Source organism: Gopherus evgoodei, chromosome 1 (genome assembly GCF_007399415.2).
Source record: "Gopherus evgoodei ecotype Sinaloan lineage chromosome 1, rGopEvg1_v1.p, whole genome shotgun sequence".
In the NCBI taxonomy this organism is placed as follows: Eukaryota; Metazoa; Chordata; order Testudines; family Testudinidae; genus Gopherus; species Gopherus evgoodei.
Genome location: NC_044322.1, coordinates 254,216,887 through 254,237,156, shown reverse-complemented (window position 1 = coordinate 254,237,156; position 20,270 = coordinate 254,216,887). Strand labels below are relative to the sequence as shown.

The following is a 20,270-nucleotide window of genomic DNA, read 5'->3' as shown; positions in this document are numbered from 1 at the left end:
TTCCCTCTTTTTTAATCTGTTTTGATACTTCTCCAGCCTGACACCAATTTGTCTCTTCCAAAATGTACTTTAAACCTATCTCCCTTTAATGGCCATTTTCAGCTGTATCTTCCTTGGTCCAGCCTCTTCTATCTCATCATTTTTTGCTTTATTAATGTTTGATCCTGTTTGGTACAGGTGAGAAGGGTGAAAACTATTGTGGTGCACCCTGAGTTTGATACAGTGAGCTATGACTCTGATATTGCACTGATCCAACTGGATGCCCCTCTGGAGTATAACACTGTTGTGAGGCCAATATGTTTGCCCAACAGCACACAACCGTTATCTTCCTCTGTTCTGTGCACCATGACTGGCTGGGGGAGCACCCAAGAAGGTATGTAGTATGTTCTTCTCTAACTGGGCAAACAAGATGGAAATATCTGTGAAGATTCTACCTCTGTCCTGCATCTCTTAGTATCATTGTCGGGTGTGCTGAGCATTATGCTGGGTGGGGAGTGGATGGCAGGATCCACAGCTCTTCGTACACACAGGTGATTTTTAGCATTTAGGAGCTTTCTGCTATCACTGTGCAAACAGATATATCTCTTACATGTTGCTTATGGGCTGACTGATTTGCAGCTGTCTAGCTATAATTAGAATCATGTCCAGGATTGCAGGCCTAGCAGTTGCTCTTAAAACTGCCGTGCTTTTGATTTTATGTTCTGGGTCTTACTTTCTGGTTTGTAGGGAGTGGGAAGCCTCACAAACCATAAAAGGGTTAAAATGATCAGGGCACTGAGGAGAGATTCATAAACAAGAGGTTTGTTCATTCCAAGACAAACTTAGTGGGCTGGGGAGACACTAGCTAAAACCTGGGCTTTTTCTAGCAGGAGCTGTTTTGAGTCCATTTACTGAACAAAGCCAAATTGAGCATCTACTTCTGCTCTGAAATAGATATACTGTACTGTCGGCAAAGGGGATCCGCCACAGTGTGTACAGGCACCAGCCATATTATTACATAACCAGAAGGTTCAGAAAACCTGGAGGAAAGTCCAGTTCCCATACTCAGCTGCCTGGTTGGATCAGAATTGTGGCTGTTAGCAAGGGGGCAGGAGGAAATGTGTGGTTTTAGCAGACTTCTTTCTGTTGGTTTCCGTCTCCAGTTTTGCATTCTCAGCAGGTTCTTTAACCCTGCAAATAGCTTGCAATGTGATAAATGTTCCTCTGCCAATTTCTCCCCCCAGCAGATGGTAGCCTTGCTAGTCGACTGCAGCAGACACAAGTACCCATACTTGAGAGTGAAATCTGTGAGAAAAATTACTATTTTAATCACCCTGGAGGGATCACAGCTAGGATGCTTTGTGCTGGTTTTGCTTCCTCTGGAGGGCAGGATTCCTGCCAGGTGAGTTGCTACTAAATGCAAGTACCATTGAAGAAGAGTCTTGGTGATTTGTTTTTCTGTTGTATTTTAATGTGGTAGAAAGCATTGGGAAAACGCTGGTAGACCAAATTCTATCAACAAGGCAACCGCCCCTGATAACTGTCTACAGCAGGACTGGGCAACGCACAGAGCATCAAAAAAACCAATAAACATAATTAGCCCAAACTAGAACTGAATTCAAACCATGGAGCTGGAGAAGCTTACTGGCAAAAACAACCATTGGTGTATTTGGGCTTTCAGCTGTAACTGTGATCAGGCCTGAATAACTCTGGGTGACGGGATGCTCTTCCTTTTTGTTTCTTGAATCCTACCCAGTGAATAGATGGCAAAACCAGGTTAGAATATTGGGTCACACTTTTTATATTAGTTATATGAAAGAATAATGTTCAATAACTGTTCTAGAATCCAACCAGTCAATAGGTTGCTTATAACAGTCTGTAACACCTACTGGTGTGTTTACCTCTAGAATACAAAATATTCATGCCTGTTATGCATTTCTATTTACCTTTATTAACCCTTAATAAACTAGTAGCTGAAGGCTTGTTCTGTTGCACGGTTATGGCAATTAGTCTATTACTTGGCTCATTTGTGCAGTCTCCCTCACACAACCAATGAAATTGAAGCATGCAAATTAGCTGTGGAGTAAGGGTGGTGATTGGTTATCTATATCACAGCAGTCTAGGAGTACTGGCAGAGCCTAGATACATGTCTTATGGTAGCTGACACTGCACAGGTGTCATTTGTAAAGTGAGAATGGCTGAGAACTTAAAAAAATGGACAGTAACAGACTGCAAAACCCGGTGATGTTTTGAACCTGGTGGTACCCTAAACAAAAAGAGCTACAACCATAGTTGTTGCTGTTTACATCACTTCACACTGATTCTACAGGTGTGCTACATTTCAGAGTAACAAGCTTGGAATCTAAAAGAGATTATAAATGGAATATTTATTTCAAATGTGACTGAATTTAATACCTCCTGAGTCCCAACCCTGTGTTCAGTCTTCCATACCACTTTGCCTTACTAACAATCTGATTTATTGAATTAACCATCCCAGTCCATGACTAAGAAACCAAGAGAGTGAACTGGGCACACTCAGTTCTCGTATTCAAACTTTTCCCCTTACCTATGATCTGTGACTGCTCTTCACTTCTGTGACTAAGAGTGCAGAAGACAAATGAAGGAAGTTTCTACTAATATTCTAAGAAGTCCCTCTGTCTGTGTGCTTTCAGGGTGATTCTGGTGGCCCACTGGTTTGCCGTAATGAGAGAGAGCCATTTATTCTTTATGGCATCATCAGCTGGGGTGTTGGTTGTGCCAGGCCAAAGAAACCAGGAGTTTATACAAGGGTGAGAGTCTTCCTGGATTGGATCAAATCCACAATAAGAGGTAAATATCTTCTTTCTTCTAAGGAGTGTGTGTCCTAAAGGAAGAGCTTGCTGGAAGTATTCAAAGTATTTTGTGGACAGCAGATAGAACATTTTTTATCTAAAAACAAAAACCTTTTTTTATGACTTTATTTGATTTAGAACCAAGAAAAAAATTAAGAAAAAAACCCAAACTTTTTTAAAACCAAAATTTTTCCAGTTTTCAGGGAGGAGTGTGTGTGTGTGTGTGAGAGAGAGAGAGAGAGAGAAATGTTATAGGAAATTTCAGACAAAACATTTGTGCATTTTTTCCACATTTCTTGTGAAAAATAATGGTATTTTTCTATCAGCCCAATTTTAGAGATGCAGAACTTCCAGGATAATCTGAAATGAAGTACAATCCACCAGTACACACCAAACTCTGGACAAGTGCATTTTGTACACTTCAGAATATGTGCTATAGAAAGAGTAATCAATAACACAGCTCACTAGAGAATGACTGACTAAAACACAATATGTGCCTGTTAAAAGGAAGTGGACCGTGTTCTTTACAATGCAAGGAACACTTAGAGATGACAGGAAGAATGTTTTAAGGCAGTGTGTGTGGTTTCCTACTTGTTATCCTCACAAACCGCCATGCCGTGGGAATTGGGGTGTTTTCCTAACTGAAGTAGAGCAAACCACTTATTTCTTCCCCACAGCAATTTGACTGCTGATGTGGCTGCCATCCATCCCAAGGGATATTCCTAATTATCCATCCTGTATCTTGTCAAGCTAGTTCAGGAGGATGCAAAACTAAAACCTACTTTGGTTAGCAAAAAAATCCTTTTGATATTCTAGCTGTGTGTGACTCAGCATAACGCTTTTATATATAGATTTTTTTTTTTTTTAAATCATCTACCAGCAGAACTGCAGTGGTGGCAAATGCAGCTCCTGTTCCCTGTCCTGATTTCTGGCATAAGAGGTTAATACTATTCACTTGTTGGCCTGTTTAGAGCAGTTGTCATCTGGTACCTTTTCACAGAATAAGCATGACTTTTAGATCTGCTGTTAACTCAAATAAGGAAGAAGAAATGAATTTCAGCATAGTCAGGGACTCAGTATGAGCTTTTTTTTTTTAAGTCTTTTTACAATGGTCACTACTAATTTAGGATTGCTAAATGCCGTTCATGAGGGTAGCAGTCTCCAGTCATCTCCCCCAGATGAATTATATGACTACTAGAGGTCTCTTCCATATTGGAAGATCTAGTATCAATAATTGGTGGGCATTAGCTTTCTATAGTTTGCTTTTTGATGAGTTTACTCTAAGATAACCAGTCTCAGGAAGAGAAGTGCACAGATCTTTACCTGTAAATCAGTTTCTATGGTGGAGGTTTTACTATCGCTTGCTCGTGTTCACTTCTGCCTCTATATAGATGGCTTCATTTGAAAGGTTTAGCGTACCATTATCACTTCACGAGCAAGGCTATGGTCAATCTGACTCTTGCTGGGATGTCTTAATCCTGAGAATGCAGGGCCGGGGGGGAGAGCCACGATCGTGATCTGCATCTCTACCACCACCGCTTCAGTCTTCGGCAGCAATTCGGCAGCTCGTCCTTCAGTCTGAGAGGGCGTGAGGGACCAGCCGCTGAATTGCCACTGAAGACCTAAACGTGCCGCCCCAAGCAGCTGCTTGCTGGGCTGGTGCCTGAAGCCGGACCTGTGAGTATGGGTACTGTCTGGTTTCCCACAAAGCTGTGTCTCTACAGATTATACATAGCCCAGGATCTCTTTATTAAACTGTCCTAGTAATAGACATGTTGTATCTTTCTCTACAGAGTTTGAACCAAATGCCCTTCAGGTAAGCAATAATGGACATGAAACCTTAACACAGACATCAATGAAACGGCCTACAACACCAACAGGAGCTGCATACAGACAAGGTAAAAGCTCTCCTGCAGCTACATTCAGTTAATAGTGCTGCTGGTCTGTTTCTTGCATACCGCTGTATCCTGTGGAAAGTGGTGGGCCAAGATTCAGCCTGGTAGTACTGTGCGGGGTGCCAAGCTAGGCAATTGTTGCCAAAGTGTATAAAGACCAAAAACTTTGTAATTACAGCAGTTTTGTGGAATTGCCTATTGACAAGGGATCTTAGGGTTAGATACAAATAATCCTCTTTTAACCCCAAGACTAGTGCAGACAAGCTGAGAGAATCTATAGTTGCAGGAGTCTAAAGTGGGAGCACGTAACGGGGTCTCTTCCTCAGCCCCCCTTGCTGCAGCTCCCTGCTGTCTCAACAAAGCACTCTGAGCCTCCTAGATGCAGCACCTGTGGCTTTTTATTCACACACAGTTCCCACCACCAGTGATTCTATTTACAGCTTTACAGGTCTTACTCTCCTCCTCTACGGGGAGTCTACCCCAGCCTGGAGACTGCCGTGCCTCTGGCTGTTCTCTTCCCCACTTCCTCTGGCTGCCAGCCAGCCTTTATGGCCCTTGAGCCTGCAGGCCCACAGGTGCAGCTGTACAGAGGCCAGTCACCAGCTTCTCTCCAGCCCCAATCCATTTCACCTGATTGGGGCTGGCTGAGCAGGGGCTAATTAGCTGCCTCTGCAGCAGCACCCTGCTACATACCTCCCCCTTTAAGCTGGTGCCAGACCTGGTCACCCTCAGCCTCTCTTCCCTCTGCCCAGGATATTACTATGCAGTGGGGCCGCCTGCCTTGTGGAGGGGCCCCCAGGACCAACCCCCTGGGGCTTTTGCACACCCCACCCACAAGAGATACATTGGGTAGGGGGTGGGGCACCCCACCGGTCCACGCTCACCCAGAGGTCCTCACACCATTCACACGGCTGGGCCGGCCGCTCCAGAGGCGGCTCCTCCCTTTTCCCTGGAGTTGTTGACTCCGAGCCCCCTGCCCCAAGTCAGCCCCCCGCTTCCGGGCCAGGCCCTTCACCTCCATGCTGTGAGGCCTCCAAGTGTGGGGTGTCTTTAATCTCCCCCCGGGTGTCACCCTCCCCAGGGGTCTGGCCCTGGAAGCTTCCTGGGCTTCCCAGCCATTCCCTCTGGTTTGCTATTTTGGTTTTGTTGTCTAGGCTCTTTCAACTGTTCCCCTGGAGGTTGTAGGTCCATCCCTTGCTCTGGGTCCACCTTCCCCAGGGTCTGGCTCCCCCTTTCCAGGGTCCTCTTTCCCTTCTTCCTCTTTAATGGTCGCTCCCGTCCGGCCGCCCTTCCCTTTAGGGGAGAGCGCCAGTCCTGCCCTAAGAGGACAGGGTAAGCTAAACCTTCTCGTACCCCCACCCACTTCCAGGCAAACCGCCCGTTTGCTTCAAGCAGTACCTGGGCCACGGGATAATATTCCCTGTCCCCGTGGATGCATTCCACACACATCTGTCTCCCGGGGATAAGCCAATGCGGCCTCACCAAGGGCCGCTGTACAAAGGAGTGGGCGAAGGCCGTGTCCACTAGACCCCGCTGGGGCTTTCCCCCTACCCTCACCGGGACTGTGTCCAACCCACGCCTCCTTTTCCGCACCCCACTCCAGGTCCAGCCACAAAAGTCCACCGCCCCACACTCCATCATCGGGCAGTCCCGACTTTTGTGTCCCAGCTTCCTGCACCGCCAACACACGGGCTGCCCTGGGCAGCTAGGGGTCCCCTTGGGCTCCTCCCGTCGCTTGTCCAGCGGCTTCATCCTGCCTTGTTCACGGGGCTTCCTGCCCCTCTCTAGATCCCGCAAGGCTCGAGGTTCCCTCGCTGAGAGGTCAGTCTCCGCATATTCCTCGGTCCTTTGTACTGCTGCTTCCAGAGTGACCAGCTGGTGTTGCCGCACTGTCTGGGAGGCCCTGTAAAAACTGCTCAAGGACCACCTGGTCCATTATCTGGCCCACCGTGTGGGCATCGGGCCTCAACCATCGGGTTGGCCAGTCCGTTAATTTCTGCGCAAAGGCCCAGGGTCGCACATGCCCTGCCCACTGGGCTGCCTGAAACTTCTGGCGGTATTTCTCGACCAACAGTCCAGTCCAAGGTGGTCTAAAATTGCCCCCTTCACCGCATCATAATCCCTGGTTTGGATCTCTGTCAGTGCCATATATGCAGCCTGCGCCTCCCCAGTGAGATAAGGGCCCAGCCGCAGGGCCCATGTAGTCCAGTCCCAACCAGCGCCTAGGGCCACCCGTTCAAAAGTGCCCAAAAAGGCATCGAGGTCATCGGCGGGGGCCATTTTACAAAGGCTAAGGCCTGGGGTCTGGGTACCATCCCCCACAGCAGGACTCACCACTTTCTGCAGGAGCTGTTGCTGCGCCATCGACTGCTCCTTTATGAAATCCTGGAGGGCCTTCTGTTGCTCTGTCTGTTAGACGAGGAGGGCCTGCCGCTCCACCTGGTGGGACTCCTGCAAAGACTGTAGCATCTTCTGCATTTCAGTCTGTTGTTCTGCTAGCAATTGCAGGGTGTTCTCCATGCCAGGCTGCCACACTGCATCTATGGCACTGGTTCCCGGACAAGCCCCCATGTGTAACCGGGTCTCTTCCTCGGCCCCCCTTGCTGCAGCTCCCTGCTGTCTCAACAAAGCACTCTGAGCCTCCTAGATGCAGCACCCGTGGCTTTTTATTCACACACAGTTCCCACCACCAGTGATTCTATTTACAGCTTTACAGGTCTTACTCTCCTCCTTCACAGGGAGTCTGCCCCAGCCTGGAGACTGCCGTGCCTCTGGCTGTTCTCTTCCCCACTTCCTCTGGCTGCCAGCCAGCCTTTATGGCCCTTGAGCCTGCGGGCCCACAAGTGCAGCCCATTCAGAGGCTTCTCTCCAGCCCCAATCCATTTCACCTGATTGGGGCTGGCTGAGCAGGGACTAATTAGCTGCCTCTGCAGCAGTACCCTGCTACAGGGCAACAAACAAAATTACTTGTTTTCTTTTGAATTCCATCAACCATAAAGTATTTTCCTCAGTGACTGTTTTTTCTTTTTTTTTTAAACAAACAAAAAATCCTTCTTGCTGTTAGTTTTTCTTACATTGCCCCACTCTACAGTCTTAAACCATTTGATACCAGCCACCATGTTCTCGTGCCCTTCCCAGTCCCATACTACTAGCATAACTGCCAATCAGAAAAAAATTTCCATCCTCCCTTTAATTTGCTTGAACTATTAGCCACAGGATTCAATATATTTTGATTGTTGGCTATAAAATAATTCTCCATTGTCTACTTTCATAAGAATTTGGCCCTTAACTAGCAGGTTTTCTCACAGAATTATGACTCGCTTGACTTAAAATATTAACTAACCCTCATCCGTGTAAGTTAGGTAGATGTCAGAATGCCCTTTTCACAAACTGGTAAACTAGGGAGTAACCAGCCCAGCTTGGGCCAAGAGCAGGGCTTGAACCTGCTCCTCTCGTAGCTCAAAAGCATGGAATGCGGCCACTTGAGTTGACTGACCAAGTCCCCTACCTGAAAGTGGTGGTAGACTTTCACAACTCTTATATGGACCAGCCTCTACTAGAATGACCAGTTTATAATGTAGGTTACCTACTTTCCTTAATGGAACTTACTCAGTACTGTAGGTGGTCTGAAAAGTAAGTGACAGCACTGGGACTGAATCCATGGTGCTGAGGGGTATTTTGCACCATCTGCTTTCAGAACGTTCTATTGAAGAATAAACCTTGGACAGCTTTCTTTGAGAGATAAAAAGGACACAACTGGAGTGCATGATTTTTAAAGCCCCACCTCTCAGGGCTCTGTACTCAGAGGAGGGGACCACAGGGAGTGCTTGGCTTTTTTTTTCTTTTGGAATGGGGTGGATGAGAGCAGACCCAAGCACATCCTTAGAAGAAGGATCCTTTTGTGGTTAACGGACTGGACTAAATCAGAAGAACTGGATTCAGTTCCTGCATCTGCCCAGATGTCCGTGTTATCTTAGGCAATTCACTTAATCCTTTCTACCTCAATTCACCATCTGTAAAAGGTGTAATATTTCCTGTCTGCTACCCTTTGTCAGTCTTGTCTATTTAGACTGCAAGCTGTGCAGGGTAGAAACAGTCTTTCTGTGCTTATGTACAGCACCTAGCATAACTGGGTCCCAATTTTGGCTGGGGCTCAGAGGCTACTGTAATACAAATACGATGATGATAAACAATTTTGGCTCTTGACTTAACCTCTCCCACCTGTCACACACTTAACACACCCAGAAAGGTTTTCTCCCACAGCTGAGCAGACAGCATTGAAGGAAAAGAATGGTGAAAACATGGAGTGAAAGCAAAAGAACCCTTAAACAAGACACTAGCTTTGGCAAGGCCCCAAAATCCAGTCTGTTCAGGAGTTAATGCTACCAGCTCAGCTTGCTCGCACTGTTACCAGAGAACCCAGGCAAGCAATACATGCCTCTAAACTGTCTATCTGGTGATGCTAGCCAGTTAGAAAATTGTGCGAAATCAGGATGGGGCAGCGGGCTAATAGGTGCCCATATAAGAAAAAAAACCCAAATATAGGGACTGTCTGTATAAAATTGGGACATCTGGTCACCCTATAACTAGCACCCATGCTGATAATTTCAGCAGAGGTCAGAGATTTGAGTGGCCATCGAGACTGAAATATCCCGACTGAATGGTGCCTCCAGGACAGTGTGGGGAAATAAGGGGGGATATGATAGAAATGTATAAAATCTTGACTGGTGTTGAGAAAGTGAATAAGGGTGTGTTGTTTACTCCTTTGAATAACACAAGAACTAGAAAGTCACCAAATGAAATTAATAGGCAGCAGGTTTAAAAACAAAAGGAAGTATTTTTTCACACAATGTACAGTCAATCTGTGGAACTCCTTGCCAGAGGAAGGTGAAGACTCTAACAGGGTTCCAAAAAGAACTAGATAGGTTCATGGAGGATCGGTCCATCAATGGCTATTAGCCAGGATGGGCAGGGATGGTGTCCCTAGCCTCTGTTTGCCAAAAGCTGTGAATGGGCAACAGGGGATGGATCACTTGGTGATTACCTGTTCTATTCGCTCCCTCTGGGGCACCTGGCATTGGCCACTGTCAGAAGACAGGATACTGGGCTAGATTGACCTTTGGTCTGATCCATTATGGTCATTCTTATGTAGTAGGTGGGGATGCTCACACAATTGTTAGCAATGCTGTTCCTCTTCCATACAGAGAGCATCAGTTACCAGCATAGCAACTTCCGCATAGGATACATTTAATTTGCTTGCATATAGAATAGAGATGGGGTGCACTCTCCTTTCTTTGGGTTCCTAGCCTAACCACCCAGCCTACTAAACTGTGAACTGCAGGCTTTTTCCCGTTGTCAGCATTCTGTGCTCATGCATAATGTGTGGGGCGAGGTGTGGTGAGGTCAGTGCTAGCTTTAGCAGGGATTTCAGAAACTTCAGTGGTGGAGGAAATGATTTACAAAGTACTAATGGTATTGCATAGAGATTATGGCTTTTAAAAGATACTGCTGTGGGATGCAAAAAGCCCTATTGTATACAGGATTAAAGGGGGACACAGATCTCACTAGCAGTTTTGTTTTCTCTCGTCCAGTTTACAACACTCTCACAGATGCTTCAAAATATTTCCCTATTGATTTGGTCTCTTTCCACTTGGGAAATGCTGCATTTGATTCCCCTGTGTGTGCATGGAGCACAAGCCAACACAGCTCTGTTTTTCTTATGCCTTTATCTGTGTGTTTTTTCTAAGCAGGGAAAGTATTCTTTGCTTTCCCAGAAAACATCCATTAACTTGCTGAGCCTGTTGCCTAATCCTGGACAGGTTGGTAAGAGACCAGTGTCAGATAAAGATTAAATCATCACACTGGAAAATTGTCCAGATCAATGAATATGTGAAAGCTTGAGCTGGATAGCTTTGTGAGGTTTCTCCCCATTGAATACCCAGTTCACTCTGGAACTGTCCTGGGTCATTGGCTGTTTTTTGGTCTCCCCTCTTGCAGGCCGGCCTCTGTCACTTTGGGGATGTTGCCTATCTTGCTTCCAGTAGCTGGATTGCTGGGGCTTTCTGCAAAGCACTGTGCTTGCCTTTTAGCACTGGAAACTCATCCTCTGTATTGGAGTATTTCACTTCTATCATTCCAAGCACTTGAGACCAGGGGATTGCTTAAATAATAAATTATGGGAACTATACCATATCTGTATTAGGGACAAGCAAAAGTTTGCTCTTGGTTACACCTATGCATTTCAACTGGCTTCTGAGGACTGCATGTTTGTAACTGAGGGCAAACTTTTGCTCTTTGTCTTACTAGAGAGACATTTAGTGCCCTGGGTCTCAGTGATGACTGAAGCAGTAACATGCAATACTAACAAACTGTTTCCCATTGGCCATATTGTCTTCTTAGGATCTCTGATTTAAGATGTAATTAATAGGAGTTGTAGAGCAGTAAAAGCTCTTTCCCAGTGCTCCTGTGACCAGCATATGCTCTTCTGTGCAGAATGTCCATCGGAAGTGGAGTTAACAGAGCCCAGAGGTTTCTTCTCATCCCCTTGCTCATCAGGCTACATGGGGAGCTTGAATTGCTCTTGGGTGCTCAGAATGTCCCCCAGAGGCATGGCAAAGCTCACAGTAAAGCATCTATCAATACCAGCCTCACGGAACTGCCAAGTGGAGCTCCTAGGGATATATGAAGAGAGCCAGAGAGGAAGAAAAGTAGTAGGTAATCAATAATCTAACTGAAGCTTTTCAGCACTCTTAGTTTCTCCTCTGTGTGTGGAATCTTTTTTTAAAAACTGGCCAGTGTCTATAGAGTGTGCCATACTGCAGGCTGAATTTACTTTAAGCTACATTTTAAGGCCAGATTCTCTGAGTGTACATTTGACTTAGTTCTGTTGACATCAGTTTTTAAAGCAGCAGAGAATCAGGCCCTTAATTGAATTGTATGAATGGCAAGGGAGGGTGTGTGGAAATCATGGTGTAGTATTTGGATAGATATGCAGGTACTATACATGAGACATTCTGGACTAAATCAGTGTTTCATGACCTTTTTTTTTTTCTTTTTTTTTTTCTTCAGGTGATGTACCCCTTACCTGAAGTAAAAACATTTTACAGTTCTCCTTACAGGTCACTTTTCAATGATAATGATAGGGTTATATATGTATGGCTTCTGATTATAGTTTTTAACTGATAAAACACTCCTGATTTAAAAACGAAAAAGCCCAGTCATTTCATTATTCAACAAACATGGGAGATGGCTACCTGCATCTAAAAGTTTGTCTATTCTGAGCAGTAAATTACTCCTGGGGGAATTCTGTGCCATTGCATATATGCAGAATTTGTCCCCTGAAGGCTTTTTTTTTTTTTTGCTTCCCTGCAGAAAAATGACTTTCTGATGGGGAAGCAAAAGGAAGCCACAAGATCAGTCATGTGACCCTCCCCAGCAATATGTTTTGGGTGCCCAAGGCATCCAGCAAAGAGGTAAATTACTCTGGGGCAGGAGGTGGAAGCTGGAGGTTCCTACCCTGCGCCAAGCTCAGCTGCTAGTCCCAGGTGGGCTGGGGGGGATGGAACTGCTTCTTTCTCTGCACAGCATCCAGGACTGTGTCAGGCCCACCCCTAGATTTCTCCCCCAGTTGTAGGAAACTGCAAACTTCCCCCCCGCCCGATTTTTCTCCCTCCCCCCAGCTTCCTGCACCCATCACTCCTCAGATGTAGGGGAGGGATCACTGTACAGGGAGGTGCTCCCCCATCTGCCCAACCCCTGTGCATCCAGGTACCCCTCATACCCTGATCCTTCCATTGAGCCTCATCCCCTCCCCTGCACTCACTACCGCCAGATGAGTCCCACCCTGTTCCTGGACCCCACTACTGAGCCCCCAACTACCTTCACCTGGACACCCCCTGCAGGGTCCCATTGCACCCAGCCCCCCCCACAAGCCCATGTGCATTCAGATCCCCCCGCTACTCAGATCCTCCACTGAGCCACCTGCACCCAGATTGCTCCACACACAACCCTCTCAACCCACACTTGGATCCTGCCACACTAAGCCCCTTCACATTGAGATCCTGCCTTGCTGAGCCTGTCTGCCAGCACCTGGTGCAGAGGGGCACGGCCCTGGGGTGTTTTCTGGGGCAGGCCCAGTCCTTGTGCTGTGTCTGAGTTGGGTGCAGCCTTGCCGCTGAGTCCATCTCCCAGGGGAGAGCTGCGCAGTGATCTCCAACCTCTGTGGAGCCAGTGGCCTGTGCTCCCCAATGCCATGCTGGAGCCTCCATGTTTATTTGACAAATAAATTATGCACAATTTTAAAATATTGTGTGCAGAATGCCCTCAGGATTAAGGACAGACTACAGGGATTTGATGGGTGGTGGTTATCCATGTAGACCCGCTGATGCATGCTAAAAGTTTCCTACTGTACTTCAATGTACTGCTGTTTGAGGTAGAACTACGTTAACACCCATAAGGGAACATTGCAAAGAGATCACTTGTTTCAGTGTATACTAGTGTAATGAGTAAGACTGTCTACACTACAAATTACTTTGGTATAACTTAAGTCGCTCTGGGGTGTGAATAATCCACACCCTGAGCAACATATATTACTGACCTGAGCATCAGTATGGACAGCACTATGTCAGTGGGAGAGCATCTCCCACTGACATAGCTACTGCCTCTCACAGAGGCAGGAGTTAAGTTGATCAGAGAGCTCTCTCTCTCATGGGCTTAGAGTGTCTTCACCAGAAGTGCTGCTGTGGCGTGGACAGTATAGAATGTCCTATAATATACTGTTACCCTTTTGGCCCAAGCAGCTACTAATTTATTACAAGATTTTAGCTTTTTAGCCTGAATCCTGACCCGAAAACCTCCCCAGGTTCTTTCCAGGTTCAACCACTGTGCCTTCAGCTGCTCCTTCGGGCAGTCTTCCCCTTCCATGTGGTCTTGTCTGGCCTCTGTTTCTGTGTGACTTCTTTCCCCATTACCCCTCTCATCACTTACCAAAAAGAATACTATGCCAAAAGTTCCTGGGTGGGTTCTCATGTACTTCTTGTCTTAGTTATGTTAATAGAAGGGAGAGCTCATGCCTGCCCATTTCAATCGGGTTATAACTCAACCCATAACAAGGTTTCACCCAGCTCATAACACGTTAATCATTACATTATACAAAAAGAAGGCCCTGAAAAACCTATTTTTTGGCTCAAAAATTGCTAAACCTACAACTCACCCCAAATTTAATAAAGTCCCCCTGTCATAGTATAATTCCCAACTCTGGACCTTAGTGTCCAGGATATGGGTACTAGCCTAAAGTCCTCTAAGCTTAATTACCAGCTTAGATTCTGTAGCGCTGCTACCAATCAGGAATTCCAGGGCCTGATACCCTCTGGTCCCCCCAAACCCTTCCCTGGGGACCCCCAAGACCCAGATTCCTTGAGTCTCAAAACAAAGGGGAATAAACCATTTCCCTTCCCCCTCCTTTCTTCCTCCCAGCTCTTTCCCACCCTGGGTACACTAGGAGACCACTGTGATTCAATTCCTTGAATCCCCACCCCAAGAGGAATGTTACCTTCCCCCTCCCTTCTTCCCGGAGAGAGATACAGAGATAAATGCAGAGAGCAGGTTTTTCTTCCCTCCTCCCTTTCCTTTCTCCCACCAGTTCCCTGGTGAGTGCAGACTCCCTTCCCTGGAGTCTTACAAAAGATAACCCCAAAAAATCAATTAGGTTCTAAAAAAGAGGAAAACTTTATTAAAGAAGGAAAAAACATAAAAATTGTCTCTGTAATCAAGATGGTAAATATACAGGGTTTTTCTAGCTTATAGACAATAGAAAGAAGCTTTCTCCAGCAGAAATACAATTTAAGCTACTTCCAGCAAGTACACATCTGCAAATAAAGAAAAACAAGTTAAAGAACTATAACCGCCTTTGTACTTACTCACTATTCTGAATAGATAAGAGACTGTAGCAGGGAGATTGGCGGAAACCTGGTTGCACCTCTAGTCCCGTCCAGGACCCAGAGAGAACTACGCACAAACCCAAACCCCACAAACAAAAGCTTCCCTCCACCTAGATTTGAAAGTATCTTGTTTCCTGATTGGTCCTCTGGTCAGGTGTTTGGGTCTCAGTCTCTTAACTCTTTACAGGTAAAAGAGACATTAACCCTTAACTATCTGTTTATAACACTCCCAAAACCCAGAAGACCTAAATATATTTAAGTGGTTATGAGAGGTTGACAACAACCCTGGAAGTGTAAGGGAGCATGGGGATGGAAGAGGGAAACTTTTTTTTTTTGCTTTAGATTTTAACACTTTCAGTTCCTCATGACCCCACAATTGTCTTTTGCAACCCTCTGCACCCACTGGTTGAGAGAAATGGGTTTAATAAATAAACGAAGTAATATTGTGCCTATATTTTTTAAAATAGGCCGAAACTATGGAATCGGGTTGGAGGGGGAGGGTCAAAGAAAGTAAGGTGCCAGCTCCAACTTCATCTTACTTGTTTAAGTCTACAAATCTGTAAATCTGCATGAAATATCATAAGGGACCATCATGATCATCTAGTCTCACTTCCTATACATTGCAGGCCACAGAACCTCACTCACCCACTTCTATAGTTCAGGTGCACAACATTCTGTACTATACAACCATAAATAAAATAGAACCGGAGCTGCTATGTGCAGAGGAAAAGGGAAAATCAAAATAAGAACCTTGGAATCCCTGTGAGGAAATGGGTAGGGGAATGGCTATTTCTTCTCTATTTAAAAGTGCTGTGCCGATGGTGAGGTGAGGGGTTAAGAGGAGGCAAATGACTAGCTAGCAGCATGCTCCCATTGCTGCTTGAATGCCAGCTTCATCCCCAAAGAGCTTTAACGTTCTCCTTCCTATTCCGTATGTGCTCTGAGTAGAACAGGAAGTGGAGTGAATTGTAAATGTTTCAGGAGAGGGCTTGGTGTGCGCTTGGGGAGAAACAAGGCCTTTCTAATTGTTTAAAACAAAACAATGCCCCCCACGCAGAATGTTTCTGGGAAAAAGGAGGGGCTAAAAGCCCCTTGGAGGAAATAGTAGTAGCAGTTGATGTAGTTAATCATAACAGAACAAGAAGCGCAGGGAAACAGACCTGAGATGGGAGGACTTTCTACTGTCCTTGAGACCTGCAGTTCCCTTGGCAGTTTGCATTCACCCTTGGAGAATAGGATTAAAATTCAAAATGATCTGGACAAACTGGAGAAATGGTCTGAAGTAAATAGGATGAAATTCAATAAGGACAAATGCAAAGTGCTCCCCTTAAAAAGGAACAATCATTTTCACACATACATAATGGGAAATGACTGCCTAGGAAGGAGTACTGCGGAAAGGGATCTGAGTGTATAGTGGCTCAACGTGTAACACTGTTGCAAAAAAGCAAACATCATTCTGGGACGTATTAGCAGTAGTGTTGTAAGCAAGACATGAGAAGTAATTTTTCCACTCTGCCCTGCGCTGATTAGGCCTCAACTGGAGTATCATCCAGTTCTGGGTGCCACATTTCAGGAAAGATGTGGACAAACTGGGGAAAGTCCAGCAAAGAGCAACAGAAATTATTAAAGGTCTAGAAAACATGACCTATGAGGGAAAATTGAAAAAATTGGATTTGCTTAGTCTGGAAAAGAGATGACTGAGAGGGAACATCGGTTTTCAAATATATAAAATGTTACAAGAAGGAGGAGGAAGAATTGTTGTTCTTAACCTCTGAGGATAGGACAAGATGCAGTGGGCTTAAATTTCAGCAAGGGAGGTTTAGGTTGGATGTTAGGAAAAACTTCCTAACTGTCAGGGTGGTTAAGGGCTGGAATAAATTGCCTGGAGAGGTTGTGGAATCTCCATCACTGGGGATTTTTAAGAGAAGGTTGGACAAACACCTGTCAGGGATGGTCTAGATAATGCTTAGCACTGCCATGAGTGCAGGGGACTGGACTGGATGACTTCTCAAGGTCCCTTCCAGCCCTATGATTCAGCGAGTCACACTCATTGTAAACAATGCTCTGCTTCTGATATGCCTAAAGGAAAAGCTATTTTCAGACCTCTATCCAGCTTCTTGCATTGAGCAGGCAGAGCTCAGACATTCCTTTAGCCCCATCGGCATTAATTCGGAAAAGCTGGAGACAAGGGAAATCAAAAAATTGGGAATCAGAGGATCCAAACAGGACGGAGTGCAACAGGGGTCCTGGAAACAATTTCAGATTCAGAGGCCCACACACAAGGTGTCCCACAGCAGAGGACCACAGTTTAATCCAAACTGGCTCTTTGGATGGCAAGCAAATAGTCCATGTGATCTCAACTATCTGTGGGTCATAGGATGACCAACAGTTCTGTTCCCTATCTTGTCCTTAAGTTATTGCATGATGATGGAGTTCTGCTCTATAAATTATATGTAAGCTTGGAAGGATTAGGTTATCAGTAAATATTGATTTTACTGTGTACACACAAACCGACAAAGTATTTCCATCAATGACAATCAAATTTACAGATAAGCAAAGTAAGAGAAATGTTGCTTGAGAACTTTAGTTCAATTTAAGGATATTTACTTGGTATGTTTTGATGTGATGTTGACAATTTTTTGTTTTTAATGGCTAATGAAGCTTTAATGCTTTGAATTTCCATGTCCTTTGTCGTTAGTCTGACCTCTCCATAATTTTCATCCTGTGAACATTTTAATTGATAAAAATTAAAATGCTTAAAAATCATATCCAAAATTAATTTTAAAAAAATCAGTCAGTGGGCTTGGCAGAAGTTAGGCTTTTTTAATTTTCATCAAGAAAGATACTGAAAAATACAAACAGATAAATGACTTACAGCCAGTATGTTTCCGAATACTGTATGCATTAGGCTTTATTTCCTCTTCCCCTTAATTTTTCAACTTCCCCGAGAGAGAGCGGTATATTAATTTTGTAACTATTATGCAACTAAAAGTTGCACTTCAGGATTTGTTTCCAGAGCAGTTTCTAATATTTCTCCTTTTGCTTGGGTTTGTTTCTCTCCTAGCTGAACTATGCGGTGTCCTGCAGTCACCTAGGACCTTTCTGAGTCCTGGCCCTGTGGTGAAAGTGGTGTTCCATTCTCTTACCCTTGCTACCTTTGGCATTGAGTACATGGTCTTCAGAGTCCAAGGTATGGTAAGATGACATCCCCACTGCTAGAGAGAGAGAGAGGTGGCTGGTACAGAGTGAGCTGAACCATTTGACCTCCAATTCAAACTAACCTATACAATTTCAGGACTCTGCTTGCTTCCAGAAGGCAGTGAGGTGGATATAGAATAAGGGACTCTCTTCTGGAGGAACCAGTTGAATTCTTATTGAGCACCAAAATAGAGTTCTTATTTTACTGAGGCCTACATGGGAAATTAGAAAAACACAGAATGAAGAAAGCTGGAATGACCCTAAAATAAGCCTTGATATTTCTTTTTACAGAGAACTTAAATAGCAAGCAGAAATATCTTGAATAATGGAAAATAATCACTATTGGTATCAAATTAGTTGGCAGCCCAACTGTTTTGTTTTCCAGACTAATTTTAATTTTTAAACGAGGCATTTTTAATTTTCAGCTTTCTTTAGATGGACTTTAGCCTAGGGACCATCTTCTAGAGGCACTCATGTGGTATCGTCTTGGAGATTGGTAGAAGTGTATTTAAAAGACAGTAGCAACTTGAATCCCAAATTTTACATCCAGTTTCTTTCTAGGGCCAAAGATTGGAAAGACAGTGAAACGTCCCAAGGATATGAACCAAGAATTGTCACGCTGCAGGGATGTCATTCTCACAGACCCAGAAGGATTGATCCAGTCACCAGGCTATCCCCATGGCTATCCTAATGCCACCAGGTGAGAGTGAACTTGTTTAATCCTGATTCTTGGAACTCAGTTCTACAAAACTGTGGCTGAACTGGGATGAACAAATATGACTTTTTCCACATCTAACTTCTGTATTTCATTTACACATCTTTTAAAAACTGAACTGGTGCCACAGAAAGCAATTGTGGAACCTGTCTGCCTTTCACATAGAAACATGGTGATCAGAAGGGCTAATGCTGCTACACCCTTTCTAACAATTAGTGGCCAAATCTAGCATTGTTCTGGTAAAATCTTTCTTTCATCATGTTGTCAACTGGAATGTTGAAAGGGACTCTCCCTCCCCCCTCCCCTCCTCTGGCATAGAATAACTCAGCAAGGTGGTAAAAAGGGCACTCTTGATCAGTTTTATCCTCACCCTTTTTGCAAGGCTTGTCTAGTTCTTAGCCCTTTCTTCCCCCAGCTTTTCCTACTAAGAGGGAGCAATGAGTAGGAGTGGTTGCTCAGTGAAGTGTTAAGCAGCTAGGAAGCTTCATTGGCATTGGTCCATCTTGTTTCTGAATAAGTGTCATAATTTTATGTACACTTTCATCAACTGGTTGATAGTTCATTTTATTCATAATTTCTATACCAAAATGGATTCAAACCAACATCCCACCCTGGATTAGAATCTCCACTTTGTTGTTTGGGGTTTGTTTTTTAAAACAGACTCAAATTCTTTTCTTTCCTTGTTCCTTCCACACCATTTTAATAACGATCCCGTGGAAATATGAGCCAGTTGTAGGGTGCATGTGATTGGGTGTTAATTTGTTCTTGCTCTGCAGCTGCCACTGGCGAATCGTAGCCCCGTTAAAATTCATTATTCGGCTTGATTTCCTGGCCTTCTGGACTGAAAAGACTGTGTCTGATTGCCATGGACAACTGATGGTGTATGAAGGATTTGAGCCAACAAAGGAGCTGATAGGTGAGAGATTTACTTGTGGTGTTGCTGGGAGTGGAAGAGGAAGAGGGAAACTCTGTCCAATGGTCTGCTAAGAAAGCTGGAAATTTGCCACACGAAAAGAGGAATTCCAACTTTGTTTCTATTTATACTGACTTTAGGGGAGTGTCTTCTAGCTAGTTCATCATCATTTCCATTTCTAGGAACCATTTCTGTAGTTCTATTGTAGAGATGGGATTGGTTGGTGGTTTCACTGTTCATGATAAATTTCCCTTAAAGGCAGATGTCAGTCAAATTGTTGGCCATTCAATATCTTAGGAACAAATGAACATTAGCATGTGGAGTGCTTCCTATGATGCTTCTCTCAACACTGCTATGCACGACAGTGAGCAAATGACAGTTGAACTGGAAATAAATTGCAGCAGATACTATTATGGGGCCCTCAAGGAATTTCTACTAATTATTTATACATTGTCTCAAACAGTTCTGGCCTACAGGGCACTGAAGTGGCTCATTCTCCAATGAACGTGATGCCCTGTGATCGATCCATTGGTCTCCACATAAAAATGTGTCTTATGAAAACTGAAATAACAAAATAACTTCCAAAGAGACTGTTCTCTCCCTTGTGTGCAACCCTAACAGTCCAGACAGTTAAATAGAAAAGTAACTAAAATCTCATTAGTGCCATAGTATACGACGTCTATGTGGATCAGTTAACTTTCAGCCATCAGAGATGTCTATCTGAAAGCATTCTCTTCCCCAACCCAGCCACCACATCCTAATGCTTTTAATAGTTACAGCAAGGGTGTTTTTACCTTTTTG

The 20,270-nt window shown here is 44.7% G+C and overlaps 1 protein-coding gene across 1 annotated transcript in view; it reads left to right on the top strand.

Moving 5' to 3' along the window:
• Positions 1 to 20,270, top strand: part of OVCH1 (ovochymase 1) — a 60,565-nt gene that overhangs the window by 28,795 nt on the left and 11,500 nt on the right. Inside the window, exons 21-28 of the mRNA XM_030549263.1 lie at positions 178 to 373; positions 1,224 to 1,381; positions 2,652 to 2,808; positions 4,604 to 4,708; positions 11,198 to 11,419; positions 17,708 to 17,833; positions 18,403 to 18,541; positions 19,333 to 19,472. Of these exons, the coding sequence (XP_030405123.1) occupies positions 178 to 373; positions 1,224 to 1,381; positions 2,652 to 2,808; positions 4,604 to 4,708; positions 11,198 to 11,419; positions 17,708 to 17,833; positions 18,403 to 18,541; positions 19,333 to 19,472 (1,243 nt within the window). The remainder of the gene's footprint in view (positions 1 to 177; positions 374 to 1,223; positions 1,382 to 2,651; positions 2,809 to 4,603; positions 4,709 to 11,197; positions 11,420 to 17,707; positions 17,834 to 18,402; positions 18,542 to 19,332; positions 19,473 to 20,270) is intronic.